The sequence below is a fragment of the Dipodomys ordii genome, unplaced genomic scaffold (genome assembly GCF_000151885.1).
Source record: "Dipodomys ordii isolate 6190 unplaced genomic scaffold, Dord_2.0 Scaffold105, whole genome shotgun sequence".
Lineage (NCBI taxonomy): Eukaryota > Metazoa > Chordata > Mammalia > Rodentia > Heteromyidae > Dipodomys > Dipodomys ordii.
This window is the reverse complement of record NW_012267321.1, coordinates 3,477,411-3,497,923: the sequence shown is the minus strand read 5'-3', so window position 1 is coordinate 3,497,923 and position 20,513 is coordinate 3,477,411. Positions and strand designations below refer to the sequence as shown.

Below are 20,513 nucleotides of genomic sequence, written 5' to 3'. Positions count from 1 at the left end.
CGCTGTCCCTCAGCTCTTCAGCTCAAGGCTAGCGCTCTACCACTTGAGCCACAGTGCCACTTCCGGCTTTTTTCTTTTAGCTTATGTGGTGCTGACAAATAGAACCCAGGGCCTCAGGCATGCAAGGCAAACGCTCTACCACTGAGCCACCTTCCCAGCCCCCATTAGGCTATTATCTCCAGTAAACCACCAGACACCCAGAAGTGGAGCTGTGGCTCAAACGGTAGCACACTAGCCTTGAGTGAAAGAGCCGAGGCCCTGAGTTCATGTCCCAGGACTGGCACAAAAGAAAAAATAATGATAATTCCCCCTGGAAGCCAAGAGGAAAATTAAAGGGAGCAAAGCAAGGCCGGATGAGACAGGATTCCTTTATGAACCGGCTGGTGGCCAGTGATGGCAGCTGGATGCACTCTTTCTGCTGGAAGGTGGCAGAGTTCCTGCAGGAAATGCTGCTTTGGGAATAATTCCAGGGATGCTTATTCACCCTGGTGGAGGGCAGGACAGAGAGGAGGGGAAGGGGCAGTGCAGGAGTTGAGAGCTATTAGCAATCCTGGGTGGGGTTGGTTCTGGAGCTTTGTAGAATAAGTGTTGTGTGGCGCCATCTTTCTAGTGTCCTTGGCTCACCTGCCTTCCATCTACTAGGCTCTGGCCACTGAATGAGGCAGGAAGCCACACACACACCTGTTGCCTCTGAACAGCTTCAGAGTGGATATGGAGAGGCAAGAGGACAGCCATAGGCCTCTGGTGCAGGCAGAAAGGAGGGGAAAGACTAGATGGGTAGGGTCTGGGGGTGAGGGAGGCTCTGTAGCACCCTCTTTCTCTGAGGAAAGCAACTAGATTTGCTATTTTAGCAAATGGGGGGTGTTATGTTCCATTGTGAGGGTGTTAAGTTTGACACCCCCCCCCATACCTCCAGGCATAAATGGCGACAGGAAATGCTAGACAGGTTCTTTTTTTTTTTTCTTTAATTTATTGTAAAGATGCTGTGCAGAGGGGTTACAGTTCTGGATAGGTTCTTACACTCCAGGAAAGGATGTGTGTATGTGTGTGTGTGTGTGTGTGTGTGGTGGTATTGCATGTGGATGGTATGTAAAGATACATGTGCAATCACGTGACAGCATGCATGCCCTAAGGCTGAGCTCTAGGAAGGCACCAGCTGCAGGTACTCTCCACCGGTTTGAGATCTCAGCCCCGCCTGGAGGGCCTTGGAGCTGACCAGGCCCTCCCTGCACCTGTCCCCATTCCCCCAGCTGGTGAGCCTGGCCAGTGAAGTCCAGGACCTGCACCTGGCCCAGAGGAAGGAAATGGCCTCCGGCTTCAGCAAGGAGCCCCCTGTGGGGCTGCTGCCCGAAGTCCCCTCCTTGATGGAGACGCTCAGCTATAGCTACTGTTACGTGGGGATCATGACAGGTGAGTGGGCCTGCCCCGCACATCCACCTCTGCACCCTGCTCCCCCTTCACTGGAATTCCTGGCCTGTTCTTTCTTCCTGTCCTGTCCTGCCCTGCCCCTCCCCACCCCACCCCACCCAGAACCTCCTGCCTGTGCCCATTTGCTCTAGTGGGTGATGTTGTCAACCTGAAGGCTTGATTCCTCTACAACCAGAGCCACACTGCTGCAGACATGGGTTTGTGTCAATGGTAGGGTTGAACTCAGGGCCTAGGTGCTGTCCCTAAGCTTCTGTGGCTCAAGGCTAGCGCTCTATCACTTGAGCCACAGCACCATTTATGGCTTTTTCTGAGTAGTTTATTGAAGATAACAATCCCATGGGTTTTCCTGCTCGGGCTGGCTTTGAACCGCAATTCAGCTCTCAGCATCCTGAGTAGCTAAGATTACGGTTGTTAGCCACTGGTGCCCAACTCAGCCTGTTTTTTGAGGCAGGGTCCTTGCTGCATAGTCCAGGGTGACCTTGAACTCATGATCTCCTTAGCTTAAACAAGTCACTGGCTATTAGGATGGCTACAGAATTACACAAACATCATCTCTCTGTCTGTGGAACAGTTTCATCTTCCCCAAAAGAAACATCTTTAAGTGGTCTCCATCCATCCCTAATTGGCTCCCATCTCCCATCTATTTTCTCTTCCATGACTGGTTCACAGGGAAATCACCCCACCTCCAGGTCTGACCTGTCTCCACCCTGAGTCCCAATCCCTTCATTCCCAGCGTCCCTCTGTGTGTGTATGTGTGGGGTAACTCACTAGGGTCTGGGCACCCTCCCTTAACAGTTTGCTCAAGGTTCTCTACCACTTGAGCCACAGCCACAGCTGTACTTCTGGCTTTTTACTAGTTAATTGCAGGTAAGAATCTCTCAGCGCTGGTGGCTCATACCTGCCATCCTAGATCTGAGGATCTCAATTCAAAGTCAGCCCGGGCAGGAAAATCCGAGAGACTCTTATCTATAATAAACCACAAGAAAACTGGAAGTGGCGCTGTGGCTCAAGTGGTAGAGCACTCTCCTTGAGCTGAAGAGCTGAGGGACAGCACCCAGGCCCAGAGTTCAAGTTCCATGACTGATCTCCCCCCGCCCCCACCCCACACACACAATCTCTCAGACATTTCTGCCCTGGGCTGTGTTTAAACTTTGCCCCAGCCTCCTGAGTATCGGAGATTACAGGTGTGGGCTACCAGTGCCCGGCTCTAATTTTCTGCTCTTTCTCCCTGAGTCCCTTGTCCCCTCTGACTCTAGCTCCCTGTCCCCATCCTTTGGGTGTCTGCAATTTCTGCCCCTCTCCCCCATCTCCTGCCCGGGTCCTGACACAGATCTGACTGCCTGTCCCTCCTTGGCTCCCCAGGCCCCTTCTTCCGCTACCGCACGTACCTGGACTGGCTGGAGCAGCCCTTCCCCGAGGCGGTGCCCAGCCTGCGGCCCCTACTGCGCCGCGCCTGGCCGGCTCCACTCTTCGGCCTGCTCTTCCTGCTCTCCTCCCACCTCTTCCCACTGGAGGCCGTGCGTGAGGATGCCTTCTACGCCCGCCCGCTGCCCGCCCGCCTCTTCTACATGATCCCTGTCTTCTTCGCCTTCCGCATGCGCTTCTACGTGGCGTGGATCGCGGCCGAGTGTGGCTGCATTGCTGCTGGCTTCGGGGCCTATCCCGTGGCCGCCAAAGCCCGGGCCGGGGGCGGCCCCACCCTCCAATGCCCACCCCCCAGCAGGTCAGGCGGGAGGGACGCCCCCCAAGACCCGGCAGGCCCCATCACCAAGGGCTGGGCCTGCCCCTGAGTGGGGAGGAGAGCGGGGAGTGACCAGGGCAGGGCCACCGCCCTGCCACAGGCTGTGTGTTCCCCTGCCCCCCCCTCCCCCTGCTCTTCCCTCCCTACCCCCCTCTCCTCTAGGCTGTGGGGAAGTGGCCCCTCCTTTGTTGCTGGAGCTTGTCCCACCCCCCCCCTCGGTGTGGTGAGTCATCCTCTGTTGCTAGGGAGAGGAGTGTGGTAGGATAGCAACCACACATTCACCTGGTGTTCCCATGAAAGTGTCACCCCCAGAATCACACCGTGCTTGGGGGCTGGAGGTGCCATTCTGTGGTAGTGTTAAGCGCCTTGGCTAGGGAAACAGGATCCCTATAGACCGTGGGGTCACTCCTTTCCAAAAGGTATTTATTTGTTTGTTTATTTATCTATTTAGTGCCAGTGCTGGGGCTTGAACTCAGGGTTGTGCCTTAGGTCTTTCAAAAGCTCTACCACTTGAGCCACAACTCCACTTCTGGCTTTTTTTTTTCCCCCTGGTTCATTGGAGATAAGGGTCTCAAGGACTTTGCTGCCTAGGCTGGCTTCAAACTGTGTTCCTCAGATCTCAGCTTCCTGGGTAATTCGGATGACAAGCGTGAGCCACCTGTGCCTGGCAAGAAGTCTTACTCATTGTGACTACAGGACCTGCACCCCCACAGGGGCCCCTGAGTGGCCGAGAGCCAGCCCCTGTTTGGAAGGGAAGAGCATTCACTTACTGCTTGCCATCAGCCGAGGGGAGTCCATTCCCAGACCACAGACCATCTTCCTGTGGCCAGGAATCTGAACCTCAGCCCCAGCCTGGACATTTTTATAAGTCACAGGGCTAGAGAGTGTCCAGCTGTCTTGAGAACATTTAGCTTCTGTGTTGCTAGGGAAATGCCATCCCTAGCATCGGATGAGCCTCTTTCTGGATCTTTCTGGCTTGGGATAGGGAGGGGCACCAGCTTTCTGTGCCAGTGGAGAATCACTCTGGGGCTGGAAAGGTGGCTCAGAGGTAGAGTGTTTGCCTTGCATGTATGAGGCCCTGGGTTCAATTCCTCAGCACTACAAGCAGAAAAAGCCAGAAGTGGTGCTGTGGTTCAAGTGATAGAGTACTAGCCTTGAGTTGAAGAGCTGAGGGACAAAAAAAAAAAATCACTCCTAGCCAGGAGCTGGTGGACGCCTATAATCTTAGCTACTCAGAAGGCTGATAGCTGAGGATCATGGTTCAAAGCCAGCCCCGGGCAAAAAAAAAAAGTCATGAGACTTTTCTCCAACTAACCACTCAGAAAATCTGGAAGTGGAGCTGTGGCACAAAGTAATAGAGCACTAGCTTTGAGCAAAAGAGCTCAGGGACAGTGCCCAGACCCCGAGTTCAAGCCCTACTCCTTACTAAGGGTTTGCTACCCCCTTAGCAGTCACAAACTGCCATTCTGTGAACTTAACCATCACTGCCCTTGTCATTGTGGGTGTACCTCCAGCTGCTAAAGTCCTCTCACTCTACCAAATCCACTCCTAAAGATCCAAGCCAGGCGCTAGTGACTCACGCCTATAATCCTAGCTACTCAGGAGGCTGAGATCTGAGGATCGCAGTTCAAAGCCAGCCTGGGCAGGAAAGTCCGTGAAACTTATCTCCAATAAACCACCAGAAAACCGGAAGTGGCTCTGTAGCTCAAGTGGTAGAGAGCTAGCCTTGAGCTGAAGAGCTGAGGGACAGCACTCAGGCCCAGAGTTCAAGGCCCATGAGGGACAAAGAAAAAAAAAAGAATGGTTCCATCCAGTCACAGAAGCCACGGGGCATTTGCACAAGCTAAGCCTGGTTCCCAGTGCTGAGCTGTTTGCATCAGTGACCTGGAAACCTCAAGGTTCCTGGCGGTGACACTTCTTGAGCATACACAGGGACCAGGAAAAATACTTGCTCTGGAATCTTCCCTCACCAGGGTGGGAGAGGGGGAGTTGGAGGGGGATGCAGGCTTGTTGCTAAGGAATGCCTTTTCCCTAGCAACAGATCCCCGAGAGTCACCACTCTACATGTCTCCATAGCAACCATGAGCCACCTCCTTAGGACACTTGTTTAGCAGCTGCTGTGTCTGTTGGAAGCCGCTCTGAATAACCGAATCTGCTCACTAGAGGACTTCCGGGCTTAGCAGCTGAACCCTCCTTGCCCCCCCTCCCAGGTGTTTTGTGGCTGTGGTAGACCCCAGTAGTCAGTGACCAAGGGAAGAAGAGGCCCTGAGTGAGCTGTGCCCCACGCCCCCCACCCCCCATGGAGCCTCCCCCACTGTGGCCTTAGCAAATGTGGCAGCCGGAGCAAGTGCTGTTCCTTGGGCAGAACCCCCTCCTTAGCACTGGGGCTGGGACAGGAGCGGGGCTGGCGGTGGGGCCTGGCTGAGCTGCATGTCTACCCCACCCCCACCCCTCAGTCCGGAGGAGGCCACTTCCCTGGAGTATGACTATGAGACCATCCGCAACATCGACTGCTATAACACCGACTTCTGCGTGCGGGTGCGGGATGGCATGCGGTACTGGAACATGACGGTGCAATGGTGGCTGGCTCAGTACATCTACAAGAGCGCACCTGCTCGCTCTTACGTCCTGAGGTGAGGGGACACCCCCCCCGCCCCCGACAGCACAGGACTACATTACCCAGCTGCCTTGGTGGCATGCCTATGGTTGCAGCTGAGCCCCTGCCCCTGAAGCTCATGGAAGTTGTAGTTTCCTTGGCTTGTGCTGGGATAAACCCCTAGGCCTAAGGTCAGCCTTCCATAGAAACAGTGTGCTGCCCACATGTGGCTCACTGAGGAACCCTGAGGGGCTGGCTGACCTCTTGGTTTCCACAGCTGTTCAATGGAGATAACTTACTTGATTGGCAGATGAAATGACATAAATGAGGTACTGGACTTAGTAATGTGTGGCTGAGAAAGTGCTGGCTCAGCGGGTTGAGGTTTTAAATTTTAGGCGGCACTGGGGTTTACTTGGGGCTTTGCAGTGTGTGTGTACACACACACGCAATTAAGGGAGCTTGAACTCGGGGCCTTGTGCACTCTTGCATAGCATCTCTTACTCAAAGCTGGTACTCTGCCACCTGAGCTACATCTTCATTTCCAGGTTTTTGCTTGTTACTTGGAGATAAAGAATTTCAGGTTTGGGCTGGGAAGGTGGCTCAGCGGTAGAGCGCTTGCATTGCAATGCATGAGGCCCTGGGTTCGATTCCTCAGCACCACATAAGCAAAAAGAAAAAAAAAAGCCGGAAGTGGCGCTGTGGCTCAAGTGGTAGAGTGCTAGCCTTGAGCTGAAGAGCTGAGGGACAGCGCCCAGGCCCAGAGTTCAGGCCCCACAACTGGACCAAAAAAAAAAAAAAAGAATTTCAGGTTTGTCTACCAAACTGGCTTTGAACCTCAGAACTCAGCCTCTTGGCTAAGAATTTGTGTTTCTAGCCGGGCGCTGGTGGCTCACGCCTGTAATCCTAGCTACTCAGGAGGCTGAGATCTGAGGATTGGGGTTCAAAGCCAGCCTGGGCAGGAGAGTCCGTGAAACTCTTATCTCCAATAAACCACCAGAAAACCGGAAGTGGCGCTGTAGCTCAAGCGGTAGAGTGCTAGCCTTGAGCTGAAGAGCTGAGGGACAACGCCCAGGCCCAGAGTTCAAGGCCCACCACCGACCAAAAAAAAAGAATTTGTGTTTCTGACAAGTTCTAAGATGATACTCCAGACCCTGGGATCTGCTTTGACAGTCTGGGGGCTAAAGAGTTAGGATTTCTAGGGGCTGGGAAGATGGCTCATTGGTGGAGTGCTTACCTAGCATGTATGAAGCCCTGGGTTCGATTCCTCAGCACCACAGAAAAAGCGGGAAGTAGCACTGCGGCTCAAGTAGTAGAGTGCTAGCCTTGAGCACAAAGTTGCTCAGGGACAGCCTCCAGGCCCTGAGTTCAAGTCCCAGGACTGGCACCAATAAAAAGGGGGTGGGGGAGTTAAGACTTCTAGTCCTGAGGGAGGAGGAGCCCTGAGCATGAGACAGAGCCCACAGCTTCCTCCACCCTCAGAGCCAGGGAGGAAGATGTCTGGGTGTAAGGGAGAAGGCTGGGACCTGGATGTTAGATTTCCAGGTTCTGACCGCACCCCCTCCCCCAGGAGTGCCTGGACCATGCTGCTGAGCGCCTACTGGCATGGCCTGCACCCCGGCTACTACCTGAGCTTCCTGACCATCCCGCTGTGCCTGGCAGCCGAGGGCTCTCTGGAGTCGGCTGTGCGCCCGCGGCTGGGCCCCAGTGGCCAGCAGGCTTGGGACTGGGTGCACTGGCTCCTGAAGATGCGAGCCTACGACTACATGTGCATGGGCTTTGTGCTGCTGTCCATGGCCGACACGCTCCGGTACTGGGCCTCTGTCTACTTCTGCATCCACGTCCTAGCCCTGGCTGGGCTGGGGCTGGGCCTGGCGCTGGGCGGGGGTGGTCCCCGCCGGAGGAAGGTGGCCACGCCGGCCCAGGCCTCCCCGCCAGCCCAGGAGAAGCTTCGGGAAGAGTGAGCTGCAGGATGTCCACGAACCAGGCCACTGTCTCTTCTCAGCAAGGGGCTTCCCTGGGGTGGGGGGGCAAAGAGCGCCCCCCCATCTCCTTCAGCTAACTACCCTGCGTGAGGCACAGCTGGGGTGCCCCTTACCAGGGAGGCCCTGCGCCCAGCAGCGGGGTGGGTATTGCCCACCTTGGCCTCCCAGCTGCTCCACCTGGGGGTAAATAGAGGGTTACACGTGTGTTGTTTTCCCCCCTCCCCCCCCAGTGCTGAAGAGGGGACTGTGGAGATGTCTTAAATCCTTGTTGCACACACACATACCAATGGTGACTGGAGCATCAAGGCCAGGTTCTGGGACGGAGAGAACCTCTTGTGTCTTGATCCAGCAAGGGGAAACTGGGCTGGGGACAGGAGGCATGGGGGACGGGGTGCTCCTGCAGGGTCACCTCCAGCCCCCCCCATTCCTGTGGTCCTGGGCCTGACACAGTTCGGAACTGTAAATCTTTTCCCAATAAAGTGTTGCACAGGCCTGTGGGTGTGAGACTGTAAACCAGCGGGGATGTGGGGCACCAGCAAGCACAGGCGGGACCGGTGTGACGGGCCACCTGACGGTGGACTTCGCCTCCCAGGAGGCCTTGGGCTCTAGGAAGTGCGCTATGCTCCCCAGTGGCCACCTGGTGGCCAGGTACCGCCCCACCCTTTCTGGGCTCCACCCTGGGAGCCACTAGAGTTACAAGGAAACAGCTGTGCCATGGAGGAGAACCTGGCCCAGTATTCTGGAGCCTGGGGCCCCCCTGGGGGGTGGAGAGCCCCCCAGGGGGCCAGAGGAGGTAAGCACCAGAGGAGTCCTGGTCCTGTCCCCCTCAGAACCTGGGAGTTGGTGAAGGGGGCCAAGCGGAGGGGGCCCTAAGGGCCGAAGGGAAAGGCTCTCCCCGTTATTGGAAGGGCCTTGGAGCCGGGCTCAGGGTTAGGGAGGAGATAAGAGACCAGCTCTGTGCGGAAGGAGGGGCCCAGCCAGGGTTGGGACTGAGATCCCAGGCTCCTGAATAGGGAGAAGGAAGTGGACACTGGGCTCCTCAGACTTAATTCAAATGGAATGGAGATACTCTTCTGCTCTTGTGGAGGGGGAAGTTTAGCAGTCTGGACCCCTGGGTCTGAGGAATGAGGCTGGGTCTGGACCCTTGGGTCTGAGGGAAGAGGCTGGGGCCTGGCCTCTCATGTCTAAGGGAGGAAGCTGGGGTCTGGAACCTTTGGGTCTGAGGGAGGACGCTGGGGCCTGGACTCTGCGTCTGAGGGAGGAGGCTGAGGCCTGGACTCCCCAAGTCTGAGGGAGGACGCTGGGGCCTGGACTCTGCGTCTGAGGGAGGAGGTTTAGGGCCTGGACATCCGAGCCTCCCCAGCCCTCTACTCTCCCGCCAGGCCGGTCCCTGTCCTCTGTGTTGAATGAGCTCCCCAGTGCTGCCACCCTCCGCTACCGCGGTCCGGGTGTGCTGCCTTGGGGAGCAGTGGAAGACGAGGAGCAGGATGGAGGGAAGAGCCCCCAATCCTTCCCAGAAGTCACCCCAATGCAGCCTCAGGATCCGCACCCCTCCCGGGAACTGCCATGGCCCATGGAGGCAAGAAGGGCTCACAGGCAAGTGCCTGCCCCTCTCCTCCCCATCCCACCCCACCCCGCCAGAGAGCTGGGAGACAACCTCTCTGGGGTTTTGTGTTCGTAGTGGGACTTGAACTCAGGGCCTGGGAGCTCTTGCTTGTGCTTCTTCACTTGAAGCCAACTGTCTACCACTTGAGCCACACCTCTACTGCTGGCTTGTTGGTGGTTCACTGGACATCAGAGTCTCATAAACTTTCCTACCTGAGCTGGCTTTGAACCACAATCTTCTATGTCTCAGCCTGCTTAGTAACTAAGATTACAAGATTACAAGCATGAGCCACCAGTGCCAAGCTTGAACTCAGGGACTGGGCACTATCCCTTGAGTTTCTTTTTTTGCTCAAGGCTAGCACTCCACCACTTGAGCCATAGTGCCACTTCCAGCCTTTTCTATGTATGTGGTACTAAGGAATTGAACCCAGGGCTTCATGCCTGCTAGGCAAATACTCTACCACTGAGCCACCTTCCCAGCCCTCTTTTTTCGAGAGTGTCTTTGTCCGGGAATTGTGGTTATGAACCAACATGATTGGCTTTATTCTTTTTTTCTTTTTAATTTTTTTGTTAGGGGTAGGGTTTGAAATCAGAGCCTGGGTACTGTCCTGGGCAATTTTGCTCAAGGTTAGTGCTCTACCACTTTGAGTCATAATGCTACTTCTGGCTTTCTGGTGGTTAATTCTGGGAGTTTACTGCCCTGGCTGGCTTTGAACTATGATCCTGATCCCACCTCCTGAACAGTTTAGGATTATAGGTGTGAGCCAACAGTGCCCAGATTTTTTTTTTAAAACGAGGTTTCTAGTTCATACTGGCCTTGAACTTAGGATCCTGCTGCCTCCAACTCTAGAGTCTTTTTTTCTTTCCTGCTTTGCCTCTCAAGCATGAATTTGGTTGGTTTCTTTTTTGCTGCTACATAGTATTCTACCTTTGTGCTGCCGAGTATTGTGTTTATGAGTACTGTAGTGTACCACAGTTTCTTTCTTTACTTGTAGCTGCTTGTTTCTACCTTTGGCTGGCTCCCTTTCTGACTTTATTTATGTTCCAGGAAGAGCCAGTCCAAAGACCCAGCGGCATACACCTCTGGGTCTTGGGCTGCCCACTGGGCCAGGCTGCTTTCCCGGTCAAAGGAAAAGATGAAGGAAGGAGTGCGAACCCTGCAGCCCTGGGCATGGACACTGAAGAAGATTGGGGGTATAGTGGGGTCTGGAGGAGGCTGGGGCCTGGACCCCCAGGTCTGAGGGAGAAGGCTGGGGGGTTCTGACCCCTAAGTCTGAGAGAGAAGCCCAGAGGTCCAGACCCCTAGATCTGAGGGAGGAAGCCGGGGGGGGGGGGGGGAGGAATCCGGGCCCCGGGTCTGAGGGAGGAGGCTTGTGTCTGGGGAAGGACGCCGAGTCCTCTCTGCTGCCCCCTGCAGGCCAGTTTGGCGGCGGCACTGAGTGCTACTTCTCGCTTCTGCGCTTCTTGCTGCTGCTCAATGCGGTGGCGTCGGTGTTCGAGGTCTGCATGAAGCTGCTGCCGGCCTGGCTGGATGGGGCGCCCCCGGGACCCCCGGGGCCCCCGGCCTCGTCCTGCGGCTCGTACAACCCCCATGCCCAGGGCCTGGTTACCTTTCCCACACAGATCTTCAACCTGCTCTCTGGAGAGGTGAGGTAGGGGCACCGCGGGCCTCCGCTGGTCGGGGCACCGGCCTGCACACCGCGCCGGTGGCCCGGCCCCCGCCCGGCCCCACGGTGACTGGCTGCCTTCGCCTCCGCAGGGCTACCTGGAATGGTCCCCTCTCTTCTATGGGTTCTACCCGCCTCGGCCCACGCTGGCACTCACCTACCTGTGCTCCGTCTTCGCCTCCGGCTTCGTCTGCCTGCTGCTCATCCTGCGCCGGTCAGTGCCCCCCCACTCTGGGCACGGGGTCACCGCAGCCCCCTCCCCGCTTCGGAGCCCTGCCTCTCCCCCCTCTGTCCCTACGTCCTGGGTCTGCGTTCCCGGCCTACCTCCTACTGGGTGCTGGCCCTGGGGGGTCCAGGATCTCTGCGGACCCCGTGCCTTCACGGTGCGGGTGTCCGCAGGGGCCCCGCCCACCCACCCCGCCCCCGCCTCCCTCCCCGCAGCTCCGTGTCTGGGCTGAGGCAGACTATGTTGGCCGAGTCCGGGGCTCTGACCAGCTACAGCCACCGCGTGTTCTCGGCCTGGGATTTCGGCCTCTGCGGAGAGGAGAACGTGCGGCTGCGCCAGCGCCACATCCGCTATGAGCTGCAGGTGCGGGGGAGGGGGGCGCGGGGGCCCGGAGGCAGGGCTCGGTAGGGCCCAAGGCGGGGCGTGAGGCTCACAGGTGGGGTGCAGGAACCTGGGCCTGCGGCTCCGCAGAAGCCAGGTGGGAGCTTCTTTCAAGAGGCCGATCGCCAGGCGCCCGTGGCTCACGCCTTTCATCCTAGCTACTCAGGAGGCTGAGATCTAAGGATCACTGTTCAAAGCCAGCCTGGGCAGGAAAATCGGCCAAACTCTTACCTCCAATGAACCAACAGAAAACCGGAAGTGGCTCTGTGGCTCAAGTGGTAGAGCGCTCGCGTTCGGCTGAAGAGCTGAGGGATGGCGCCTAGGCCCAGAGTTTAAGACCCATGCCTGACGGGGGGGGGGGGGGGGGGGGAAGAGGCAGGCCTTGGAGTATGGTAGGGCTACGAGAAGGCCGCAGCTAGGGAGGCCAGAGGTCAAAGAATGGGGGGAGGGGAGAAATTATGTGACAGGGAGGGAGCGCCCAGAAAGGGTGGGGCTGAAAAGAGCCAAGTATGGGGCGGGGTTGGGAATGGGAATGTGGCTCAGTGGTGGAGTGCAATGCAGGAAGCCTAGGTTCGATTCCACATAATAGAAAAAGCCAGAAGCGGCACTGTGGCTCAAGTGGTAGAGCCCTCGCCTTGAGCACAAGGAGCTGAGGGACAGCGCCCAGGCTTTGAATTCAAGATCCACGACTGGCAAAAACAAAACAAAACGATATGGGGCAGGACCTTGGAGGGGCGGAGCCTCAGGTCCTGGATGAAGCCAAAGAAGAGTGATAAGGCCTAAGGGGGCAGGACCTCAGACCCTGGTCCTAACCAAAGAGGGGGCAGAGCCTCTGGATTCTGGGCGGAGCCAGGGAGGGGCGGGGCTTGGATGGAGGGGCTTTCCCCTGAGCACCAAATGGCCCCAGTGGATGGTCCTGGAGGGCTGGAGCCAGCACTTCCAAAGGTCTCGCTGCATCAGTTCAGTGTGCAGCACGCCCAGGACCACCGCACATGGCCGGAGGAACGTAGGGCAAGGGACATCTCTACTGGCCTCAGGTGGAGCTGGAGGAAGCCGCGGTCCAGCGCCGGGCTGCGGGGCGCACGCTTGGCCAGTGGACCTGGGTATGGTTAGTGCGGACGCTGCTCAACCTGCTGGTGTTAGCGCTCCTGGGGGCAGCCTTCTATGGCGTCTACTGGGCCACGGGGGCTACTGCGGAGTTGAAGGTGCGCGGGGTGCGGTGGGCGGAGGGCTGGGGCGGCAGGAGGCTCAGAGAGCCAGGTTGGACCTGGGGGCGGGAGGATCCTAAGGGAGGGAGAGGCCGGGGAGGGCCTTAGGCCTGGTACTTTTTTGGACCCACCCTCTCTCCCAGGAGAGATCCCTTGTTCAGCAGACGCCCTTGCTGAAGCTGGTGGTGGATTACCTCCCATCCATCTTCATCTCCGGGGTCAACTTCGTGCTGCCGCCTGTGTTCAAGCTCATTGCCCCCCTGGAAGGCTACACCCAGAGCCGTCAGATCATACTCATCCTGCTCAGGTTCCAGCTCCTCCCCTGGGAGGATGGGATGGGGTCTATTGGAGGGTGTTTGTTCTTGCAAAATAAGACAGAGAAGTTGGCCACACACCTGTGGCTCACACCTGTCATCCTAGCTACTCAAGAAACTGAAGATCATGGCTCACAGCCCTGGGCAGGAAAGTTCATGAGACTCTTATGTGCAATTAACTACCAAAAAGCCAGCAGCAGAGCTGTAGTTCAAGTGGTAGAGTATCAGCTTCAAGCAAAAGAGCTGAGGCATAGTGCCCAGGCCCTGAGTTCAAGCTCCAGTACCTGCATGCGCGAGCGCACGCGTGCATGCGCGCACACACACACACACACACACACTCCCTTGGATATGGGAATATCTAGAGTTCTGAATTCAAATCTGACTGTGACACTGAGCCTCTGTTTCCTTCCTTATTCTTCCTTCCTTCCTTTTCTTTCTTTTTCCTGTTGGTCTTGGATCTTGAACTCTGGGCTTGGGTGCTGTCCCTCAGCTCTTCAGCTCAAGGCTGGTGCTCTATCACTTAGCCACGGCGCCAGTCCAGTTTTCTGAGTGGTTCATTGGAGATAAGAGTCTTATGGGCTTTCCTGCCCCAGCTGGCTTTGAACTGCGACCCTCAGATCTCAGCCTCCTGAATGGCTGACAGGCGTGAGCCATCGGCTCCCAGCCTCAGTTTCTTCAATCTATGAAAATCATGGGGAACACCACACAGAGGGGAACTAGTCTGTAGTGGGCTCTGGGTCATTGCCAGTCCCTCCCTTGCTCTCCCCGGACAGGACAGTGACTCTGCGCTTCACCTCCCTTCTGTTCCTGCTCATCTCCCTCTGGAACCAGATCACTTGTGGGGGCAACGTGGAAGCAGAGGCGTGCCAGCCCTGTGGGTACAATTACAAAGAGCTTCCGGTGAGCGATGCAGCCTGAGATACAGCTGAAGGTGCTGGGCGTAGAGTGGGTGCTAGAAAAGGCTCCGGAGCCTGTGGATGGGTCTGAAGCCTTGGATGTTTAGGCCTCTGAGTACGGGGGTCTAGGGGACACGCTGACTGGATTTTTTCCCTTCATCAGTGCTGGGAGACTAAGCTGGGTCAGGAGATGTACAAACTCCTGCTCTTCGATTTGTTGACTGGCCTGGCAGTCATGCTGTTCATCCAATTTCCTAGGAAGTGAGAGCTCCACCCCTCCGCGGCCCCGCCCCATGGTTAAGGCCCCGCCCCCACAGCCTAGTTCTCTCTTTTTATTCCTGGGCTCCGGTCTTAGGTCCCAGGCTCCCACCGTCACTCGACTTATATTGTAACCTCTGACCCTGACTCCTGGGGACCTCTGGGCCCTCAGGCTCCGCCCCCTCACACCCAGACTACAGGACATATTAAAAGCCCCACCCCTTCTACCTGTTCCTTTTGGCTTGGTGGGCTGGATGGAGCCCTTCTCAGCCCACCCCACCCCATCCGGCCCTCAGGGTATTCTGCGGCCTCTGTCCGGGGGCGCTGGGGCGCCTGGCGGGGATCCAGGAGTTCCAGGTGCCCGATGAGGTACTGGGCCTCCTGTACGCGCAGACCGTGGTCTGGGTGGGGAGCTTCTTCTGCCCTTTGTTGCCTCTGCTCAACACCGCCAAATTCCTGCTGCTCTTCAGCCTGAAGAAGGTGAGGGGCCACAGAGTGTGAGCCCGTGGGGTGCTGGCGAGGGCTGGGGTCCTGGGGGCAGCAGGGTGGTGGGGCAGGAGTGCTAGGTCTGAGCGCTGGGGCCTCAGACCCCAGGGGATCCGGATTCCCGGACAAGCTGAAAGGCCAGGCCGGGGGACAGGCTGGGTCTCAGAGCTCCTTTTCCCGACATTACTCCCTGCCAGCTCACCCTCTTCTCCACCTGCTCCCCGGCCTCCCGCACCTTCCGTACCTCCACGGCCAATCTGTTTTTCCCCCTGGTCCTGCTCTTGGGCCTGGCCATCTCCGCAGTGACCGTATTTTACAGCATCTTTCTGTGAGTGTGAGAGCCTGGGCCGGCCTCCCTCCCTCTTTCCCCCTCCCTGCTTCGTTCAGGACTCCCATTCCAGCCTATCTGAGCCCATCCTGTCTCTGCCCGCAGGATCCCACCTTCCAAGCTGTGCGGCCCCTTCCGGGGGAAGTCGTCCATCTGGGAACACATTCCTGAGTCCATTGAAAAACTCCCTCAGACTGCCCAGAACTTTCTTTTCTTTTTGGGTTCCCAGGCTTTTGCTGTGCCCCTTCTGCTGCTCTCCAGGTGAGGTGTGTGTGTGTGTGTGTACCAGACTACTGAGTGTGTGTGAGCTGGGAGTCGGTCAGTCACCTGTGGGAGGGAGGGGCTGCGGCCCCTGGGCTCCGGAGAGGAGGGGCTGGAGGGGGGTTGAGGGCTGGGCCTCGAGTTTCTAGCGAGCCGTGTGTCTTCTGGGCTTCTCTGTCTTCGTCAGCATCCTGATGGCGTGTACCGTGGCGCTGGCCAACTCCTATGGGCGCCTCATCTCGGAGTTTAAACGCCAGATAGAGACGGTGAGTCAGGCCTGTGCAGGGAAAGGGGAGGGGGGAAAAAGGAGGGGATAAAAGGGGAGGGAAGGGCTCCTCCTCCTCTTCCTCCTCCTAGTTGGATCCCGGGAAGAGAAGAGGAGGCGTGTCTCACCCTCATCTCTTGTCACCCCAGGAAGCACGGAACAAGGTCTTTCTGGCACAGCGAGCCGTGGCACTGAGCTCCGCCAACGGGGCCCTTTGAGCGGCCTGTGTAACGACGTCCCGGACGCCTTCGGGTCCAGACCCCTTGGTAATAAGCCCGAACTCCGACTTGTGTTAAACGATGCCCCCCTCCTGAGTCCTAACTCTGAAGATTCCCCAGAGCCTCCGCCGCCAAGTCCCGACTCCCTGTAGAACCTCTTGATTACATTAATAAACACAACCAGGGCTGCTGAGCGCTTTGCAACTCGCGTCCCGACGCCAACCTAACGTACTGGCACGTCTAGGTCGAGGGCTCTCCCGCCCAAGAACTCCCGACGAGCGTGCCAGCCAATTGGCGGTTACGTTGACAGCGTCTGGGGCGGGGCTACTCGTGATTGACTCAAACGCTGGCGAGAGCGGTCGCTAGGCAACAACACACGTCGAGCTTCTGGGATTGGCTGCGATGAAGGACATGCTAGCCAATCGTATACAGCTACAAAATAAGAGGGGCGGGGCTAACTAGTCTACGGCCAATCCGTGCACAAGACAGGACCAAAGGAAGAGGGGCGGGCCTCTCCTCCCCTCCCCTCCCCACCCCGCTCCTGTGCCTATAAGAACTGTAAGAAGGCGGGTCTGACAGGACGTCGATCGCTGCGGCGCCATGAATATCTTACCCAAAAAAAGCTGGCACGTCCGAAATAAGGACAATGTCGCTCGCGTGCGGCGTGACGAGGCCCAGGCCCGAGAGGAGGAGAAGGAGCGCGAGCGGAGAGTGCTGCTCGCTCAGCAAGAGGCAAGCAGGAAGGGCGGCGGGCGGAACCCGGGCCGCCCTCCGCGCCTGCGGGAACCGGAAGCGGGTGCTGCGCAGGCGCGGTAGGCGGGGTGCCAGTGCTTTATTTCCGGAAAGCTGTGATTCTTTACTTCTGAACAAGCGCCCCGTTTGTGGTGCGCACCCCGTGTCGGCCGCTCCGTGCACTGGCCGTTATCTCCTAGCACGGAGAAGGGAGAGTGGATGAGCCAGTTCTGTTCTCGGGGCGACCCTGCCCCAGACACCCCAATCTCCCAGCTTTTGTGTGTAACCCCTTAATAAGCTTAAGTTACGCCCAGCTTTCAGTCCTCATTTACTCCTTGTGTATCCGTGTATGAGTGAATGAGTGTGCAAACATCGGGGCTTGAATCCAGGGCTTCGTGTTAACGCTCAGTAACTCACAACCAGTGAGCCATGCCTCTAGTCGGGCATTTTTGTTGGAGATGGGAGTCTTGTGGACTCTCTTTCCTGGACTGGCTTTGAATTTCCAGCCTCCAACTCTCCCCTTCCCAAGTAGCTACAATTGCAGGTGTGAGCCACCGGCTTTTAAAACTCAACGATTGTCAGTAGAAAACTGCTCACGGAGGGCTGGGAAGTTGGCTCAGTGGTAGAGTACTTGCCTCGTCTGCCTGAGGCCCTGGGTTCGATTCCTCAGCACCACATAAGCAGAAAAAGCTGGAAGTGGCTCTGTGGCTCAAGTGGTAGAGCGCTCACTTTGAGCTGAAGAGCTGAGGGGCAGCGCCCAGGACCAGAGTTCAGGACCCACGACAGACACCCCCCCCCAAAAAAAAAATTGCTCATTGAAGCCAGACAATGACTAATCTCCAGTTAACCAGCCAAACAGCTGGACTGCAGTTGTGGCTCAGTTGGGCACTGTCAGTGAGTGAAAACACAGTTAAAGCACAAAGCCCTGAGTTCAAGAATCAGTACCAGCACACACAAAAGAATTCCTAGATGTTTTGGAATAGTGACTTGGAGCCACTCCTGGATTTCAGATGGTTGCTTTTGTGTGTGTGTGTGTGTGTGTGTGCGTGCGTGTGCGCGTGCATACACACGGGGGGGGGGCGGTAAGAGGTGGTGGTGGAAGTGTTGTTGGGGAATGAACCCTGGGCCTTACACATGCTAAGCAAGGACTCTGTCACTGAGCTATACACACAGTCCTATAGCTCTTTGTACAGCCTTACCCTAGCTTGGGGATGCTGTGATTCAGAACATGAGGAAACCTACATTTCCATCCTGGATGGAGACAATGGTTTTTCTGGGTCCCTGCACCCCAAGGTCCCTTTCTTTTTCTTTCTTTTTTTTGGGGGGGGTTGGTCATGGGGCCTGAACTCTGGGCCTGGGCGCTGTCCCTCAGCTCTTCAGCTCAAGGAGAGCGCTCTACCACTTGAGCCACAGCGCCACTTCCGGCTTTTTTCTTTTTGCTTATGTGGTGCTGAGGAATCGAGCCCAGGGCAAGCACTCTACCACTGAGCCACCTTCCCAGCCCCCCCAAGGTCCCTTTCTTGTAGCCCCCCAGCGCTGTGGACTGCCGTGCTTTCTAGAGTTGGCACCAGACTCACAGACCTTCAGGTCCCCTCTAGGTTCTCAGTGCCCTGATTGTAATTTCCTCCCCATCAGGCCCGCACAGAATTCCTACGGAAGAAAGCCAGGAGTCACTGCGCTTTGCCTGAACTTGAAGCCGCAGAGGCAGGAGCTCAAAGTTCTGGCCCTGTGGACCTGTTCCGGGACCTGCTGGAAGAAGGGAAAGGAGTGACCAGAGGCAATAAAGAGTATGAGGAAGAAAAACGACAGGAGAAAGTAAGTTGGCCTCACACACCTCTTCCTCCTGTCCAGGAATCCCGGTCACAGACCTATTCCTAGTTTCCAGGCATCCTGGGCAGAGGTGGGAGGGGATGCTGTGCCTAGGCTGGGGTGGAGGAGTGTAAGGCAGCTGTGGGGGTGGGGTAGGTGGGCTCACACAGAAGACGCACAACTGGATGAAGCACCCAGCAAGTTGGGTTATTGCTGTGGGCAGCCACAGGCCTGGTTAGAGGATGCCGAACACCCCAGCCCTAGTTGGGGTGAACCCTGTAGGAATGCCAGAGGGATTTTATTGACATAAAGCCCAGGCTGGCCTCCAGCTTGCAGTTCGCCTGCCTCAGCCTCCCAAGTGTTGTAGGTGCACCACCGTGCCTGGTGTGTTTTTGTTTTGCCGGTCCTGGGGCTTGAACTAAGAGCTTGGACTGTCCCTGAGCCTGCTTGTGCTCAAGGCTAGTGCTTTACCACTTGAGCCACAGCACCACTTCTGGCTTTTTCTGAGTGGTTTATTAGAGATAAGAGTCTCACTGATTTTCCTGCCCAGGCTGCCTTTGAACTGTGATCCTCAGATCCCAGCTTCCTGAGTGGCCAGGTTAACAGGTGTGAGCCGCTGGTGCTTGGCTGTTTTTTTTTTTTTTTTGGTCAGTCATAGGGCTTGAACTCTGGGCTTGGGCGCTGTCCCTGCATTCTTCAGCTCAAGGCAAGTGCCACTTCCGGTTTTCTAGTGGTTTACTGGAGATTAGAGTCTCACGGACTTTCCTGCCCAGGCTGGCTTTGAACTGCTATCCTCAGATCTCAGCCTCCTGAGTAGCTAGGATTACAGGTATGAGCCACTGGTGCCCAGCCTGGTGTTTCTTTTTAAAATGTGATTAGAGCCGGGTGCCAGCTCCAGTCCCCTCTTCCCAGGGCCAGAGTTCAGCTGCTGTGCTGTGCTTCACCAAGAGCTGGGACAGCTGGCTCAGGACTGGCCTCTGATTCTCAACTGTTGAGTAACCAACCTAGGTCTGGGCGTTTTCCCGTTGCCACCACCAGAGCTCATGAGGGACAAAGGAAGGCTGTGTCTTATTGCCTCAGCTCTTGTTTTCTTACCCCCTCAGGAGAGGCAAGAGAAAGCACTGGGCATCCTGACATACTTGGGTCAGAGTGCAGCAGAGGCCCAGACTCAACCCCCTTGGTACCAACTCCCCCCAGGGCGAGGGGGTCCCCCGCCTGGCCCAGCCCCAGATGAGAAGATCAAGAGCCGTCTAGACCCCTTGCGGGAGATGCAAAAGCATCTGGGAAAGAAGAAGAAGCACAGCATGGAAGAAAGCCATCCTGCCAGGGAGAAGCAGCGCCCCAAAGAGTAAGAATGGAGACACAGTCCAGAGCAAAGCAGGCTGATTCCAGGGTCAGCCGCCAAGGGGCATCACAGGCTGGCCGTCAGAGCAGGATGCTCAGCATTGTGGTCCCCAGAGAACTCCTAGAGGATCCCAGCAATGACACACACGCCTGTGGCTTTGGGACTTGTTTCTAACTCACAATGTGAATAGTTACAACCCTCATGTAAAAAGGCCTCTGAAATTCTCAAGTTTGAAGAATGAAGACCACTGGGTTAGATAACAACCAGGGTTTAGGTTCCTGGGATGCCAGGCCCATATAGAGGATTCGCTTATCACTGTGTGCCATGTGCTTTTCCCACTGGGAGGGCAGGCGGGCCTTACCCAGGGCTCACCCACGGCTTGCTTCTAGCAAGCTTAGGAGCAGGGTGTGGACCAGGGCTTCAGGGGTCAGCTGACGAGCAGGAGATGCACAGGGTAGGACCCCAGGGCCGTGCTGTGCAGTGTTTTGACCTTGCTCCCCCTTTTCCAGGCCCCCAACCCTGGATCAGCTTCGGGCTGAGCGTCTTCGGAGGGAAGCAGCCGAGAGAGTGCGGGCTGAGGCCCTGCTGGCGCGGGTTCAAGGCCGGGCATCCCAAGGTGAGCCCGAGGAGGAAGAGACGGATGACCGACGCCGGCGGTACAATTCCCAGTTCAACCCCCAGCTGGCCAGGCGGCCCCGCCGGCAGGACCCCCCTCTTGCTCGCTAACTTCTGGGGGGAATGGGGTAGGATACAAGAGAGGTTGCTAC

The 20,513-nt window shown here is 56.9% G+C and overlaps 3 protein-coding genes across 3 annotated transcripts in view; all 3 read left to right on the top strand.

Moving 5' to 3' along the window:
* Mboat7 (membrane bound O-acyltransferase domain containing 7) overlaps window positions 1-8,238 on the top strand; it is a 12,222-nt gene extending 3,984 nt beyond the window's left edge. The window contains exons 4-7 of the mRNA XM_013027815.1: window positions 1,251-1,410; window positions 2,791-3,151; window positions 5,626-5,802; window positions 7,333-8,238. Coding sequence (XP_012883269.1) covers window positions 1,251-1,410; window positions 2,791-3,151; window positions 5,626-5,802; window positions 7,333-7,726 — 1,092 coding nt within the window. The 3' untranslated portion in view covers window positions 7,727-8,238. The remainder of the gene's footprint in view (window positions 1-1,250; window positions 1,411-2,790; window positions 3,152-5,625; window positions 5,803-7,332) is intronic.
* Window positions 8,239-8,461: 223 nt separating this feature from the next.
* On the top strand, window positions 8,462-16,004 carry Tmc4 (transmembrane channel-like 4). The gene is made up of 15 exons (XM_013027814.1): window positions 8,462-8,540; window positions 9,130-9,347; window positions 10,405-10,546; window positions 10,770-10,999; window positions 11,112-11,233; window positions 11,461-11,608; window positions 12,664-12,831; window positions 12,978-13,141; window positions 13,922-14,048; window positions 14,208-14,305; window positions 14,599-14,782; window positions 14,986-15,116; window positions 15,222-15,377; window positions 15,565-15,643; window positions 15,792-16,004. The coding sequence occupies exons 1-15, from the start codon at window positions 8,462-8,464 to the stop codon at window positions 15,858-15,860; spliced, it is 2,115 nt and encodes a 704-aa protein (XP_012883268.1). The 3' UTR covers window positions 15,861-16,004.
* A 425-nt stretch (window positions 16,005-16,429) lies between these two features.
* Leng1 (leukocyte receptor cluster (LRC) member 1) lies at window positions 16,430-20,513 on the top strand. Its single transcript, XM_013027804.1, has 4 exons — window positions 16,430-16,592; window positions 18,228-18,407; window positions 19,505-19,749; window positions 20,256-20,513. Exons 1-4 carry the CDS (start codon window positions 16,461-16,463, stop codon window positions 20,470-20,472), a joined length of 774 nt encoding a protein of 257 aa, XP_012883258.1. The 5' UTR covers window positions 16,430-16,460; the 3' UTR covers window positions 20,473-20,513.

What these genes read in the sequence shown, in the direction of transcription:
- Tmc4 (XM_013027814.1), top strand. Translation starts at nt 8,462, where the DNA reads ATGGAGGAGAACCTGGCCCAGTATTCTGGAGCCTGGGGCCCCCCTGGG. An exon ending in CAAGAAGGGCTCACAGGCAA is followed by an intron (nt 9,348 to 10,404) that starts GTGCCTGCCCCT and finishes TGTTCCAGGAAG; the next exon opens with AGCCAGTCCAAAGACCCAGC. An exon ending in TCAACCTGCTCTCTGGAGAG is followed by an intron (nt 11,000 to 11,111) that starts GTGAGGTAGGGG and finishes TCGCCTCCGCAG; the next exon opens with GGCTACCTGGAATGGTCCCC.
- Leng1 (XM_013027804.1), top strand. Translation starts at nt 16,461, where the DNA reads ATGAATATCTTACCCAAAAAAAGCTGGCACGTCCGAAATAAGGACAAT. An exon ending in TGCTGCTCGCTCAGCAAGAG is followed by an intron (nt 16,593 to 18,227) that starts GCAAGCAGGAAG and finishes CCTCCCCATCAG; the next exon opens with GCCCGCACAGAATTCCTACG. An exon ending in AAGAAAAACGACAGGAGAAA is followed by an intron (nt 18,408 to 19,504) that starts GTAAGTTGGCCT and finishes TTACCCCCTCAG; the next exon opens with GAGAGGCAAGAGAAAGCACT.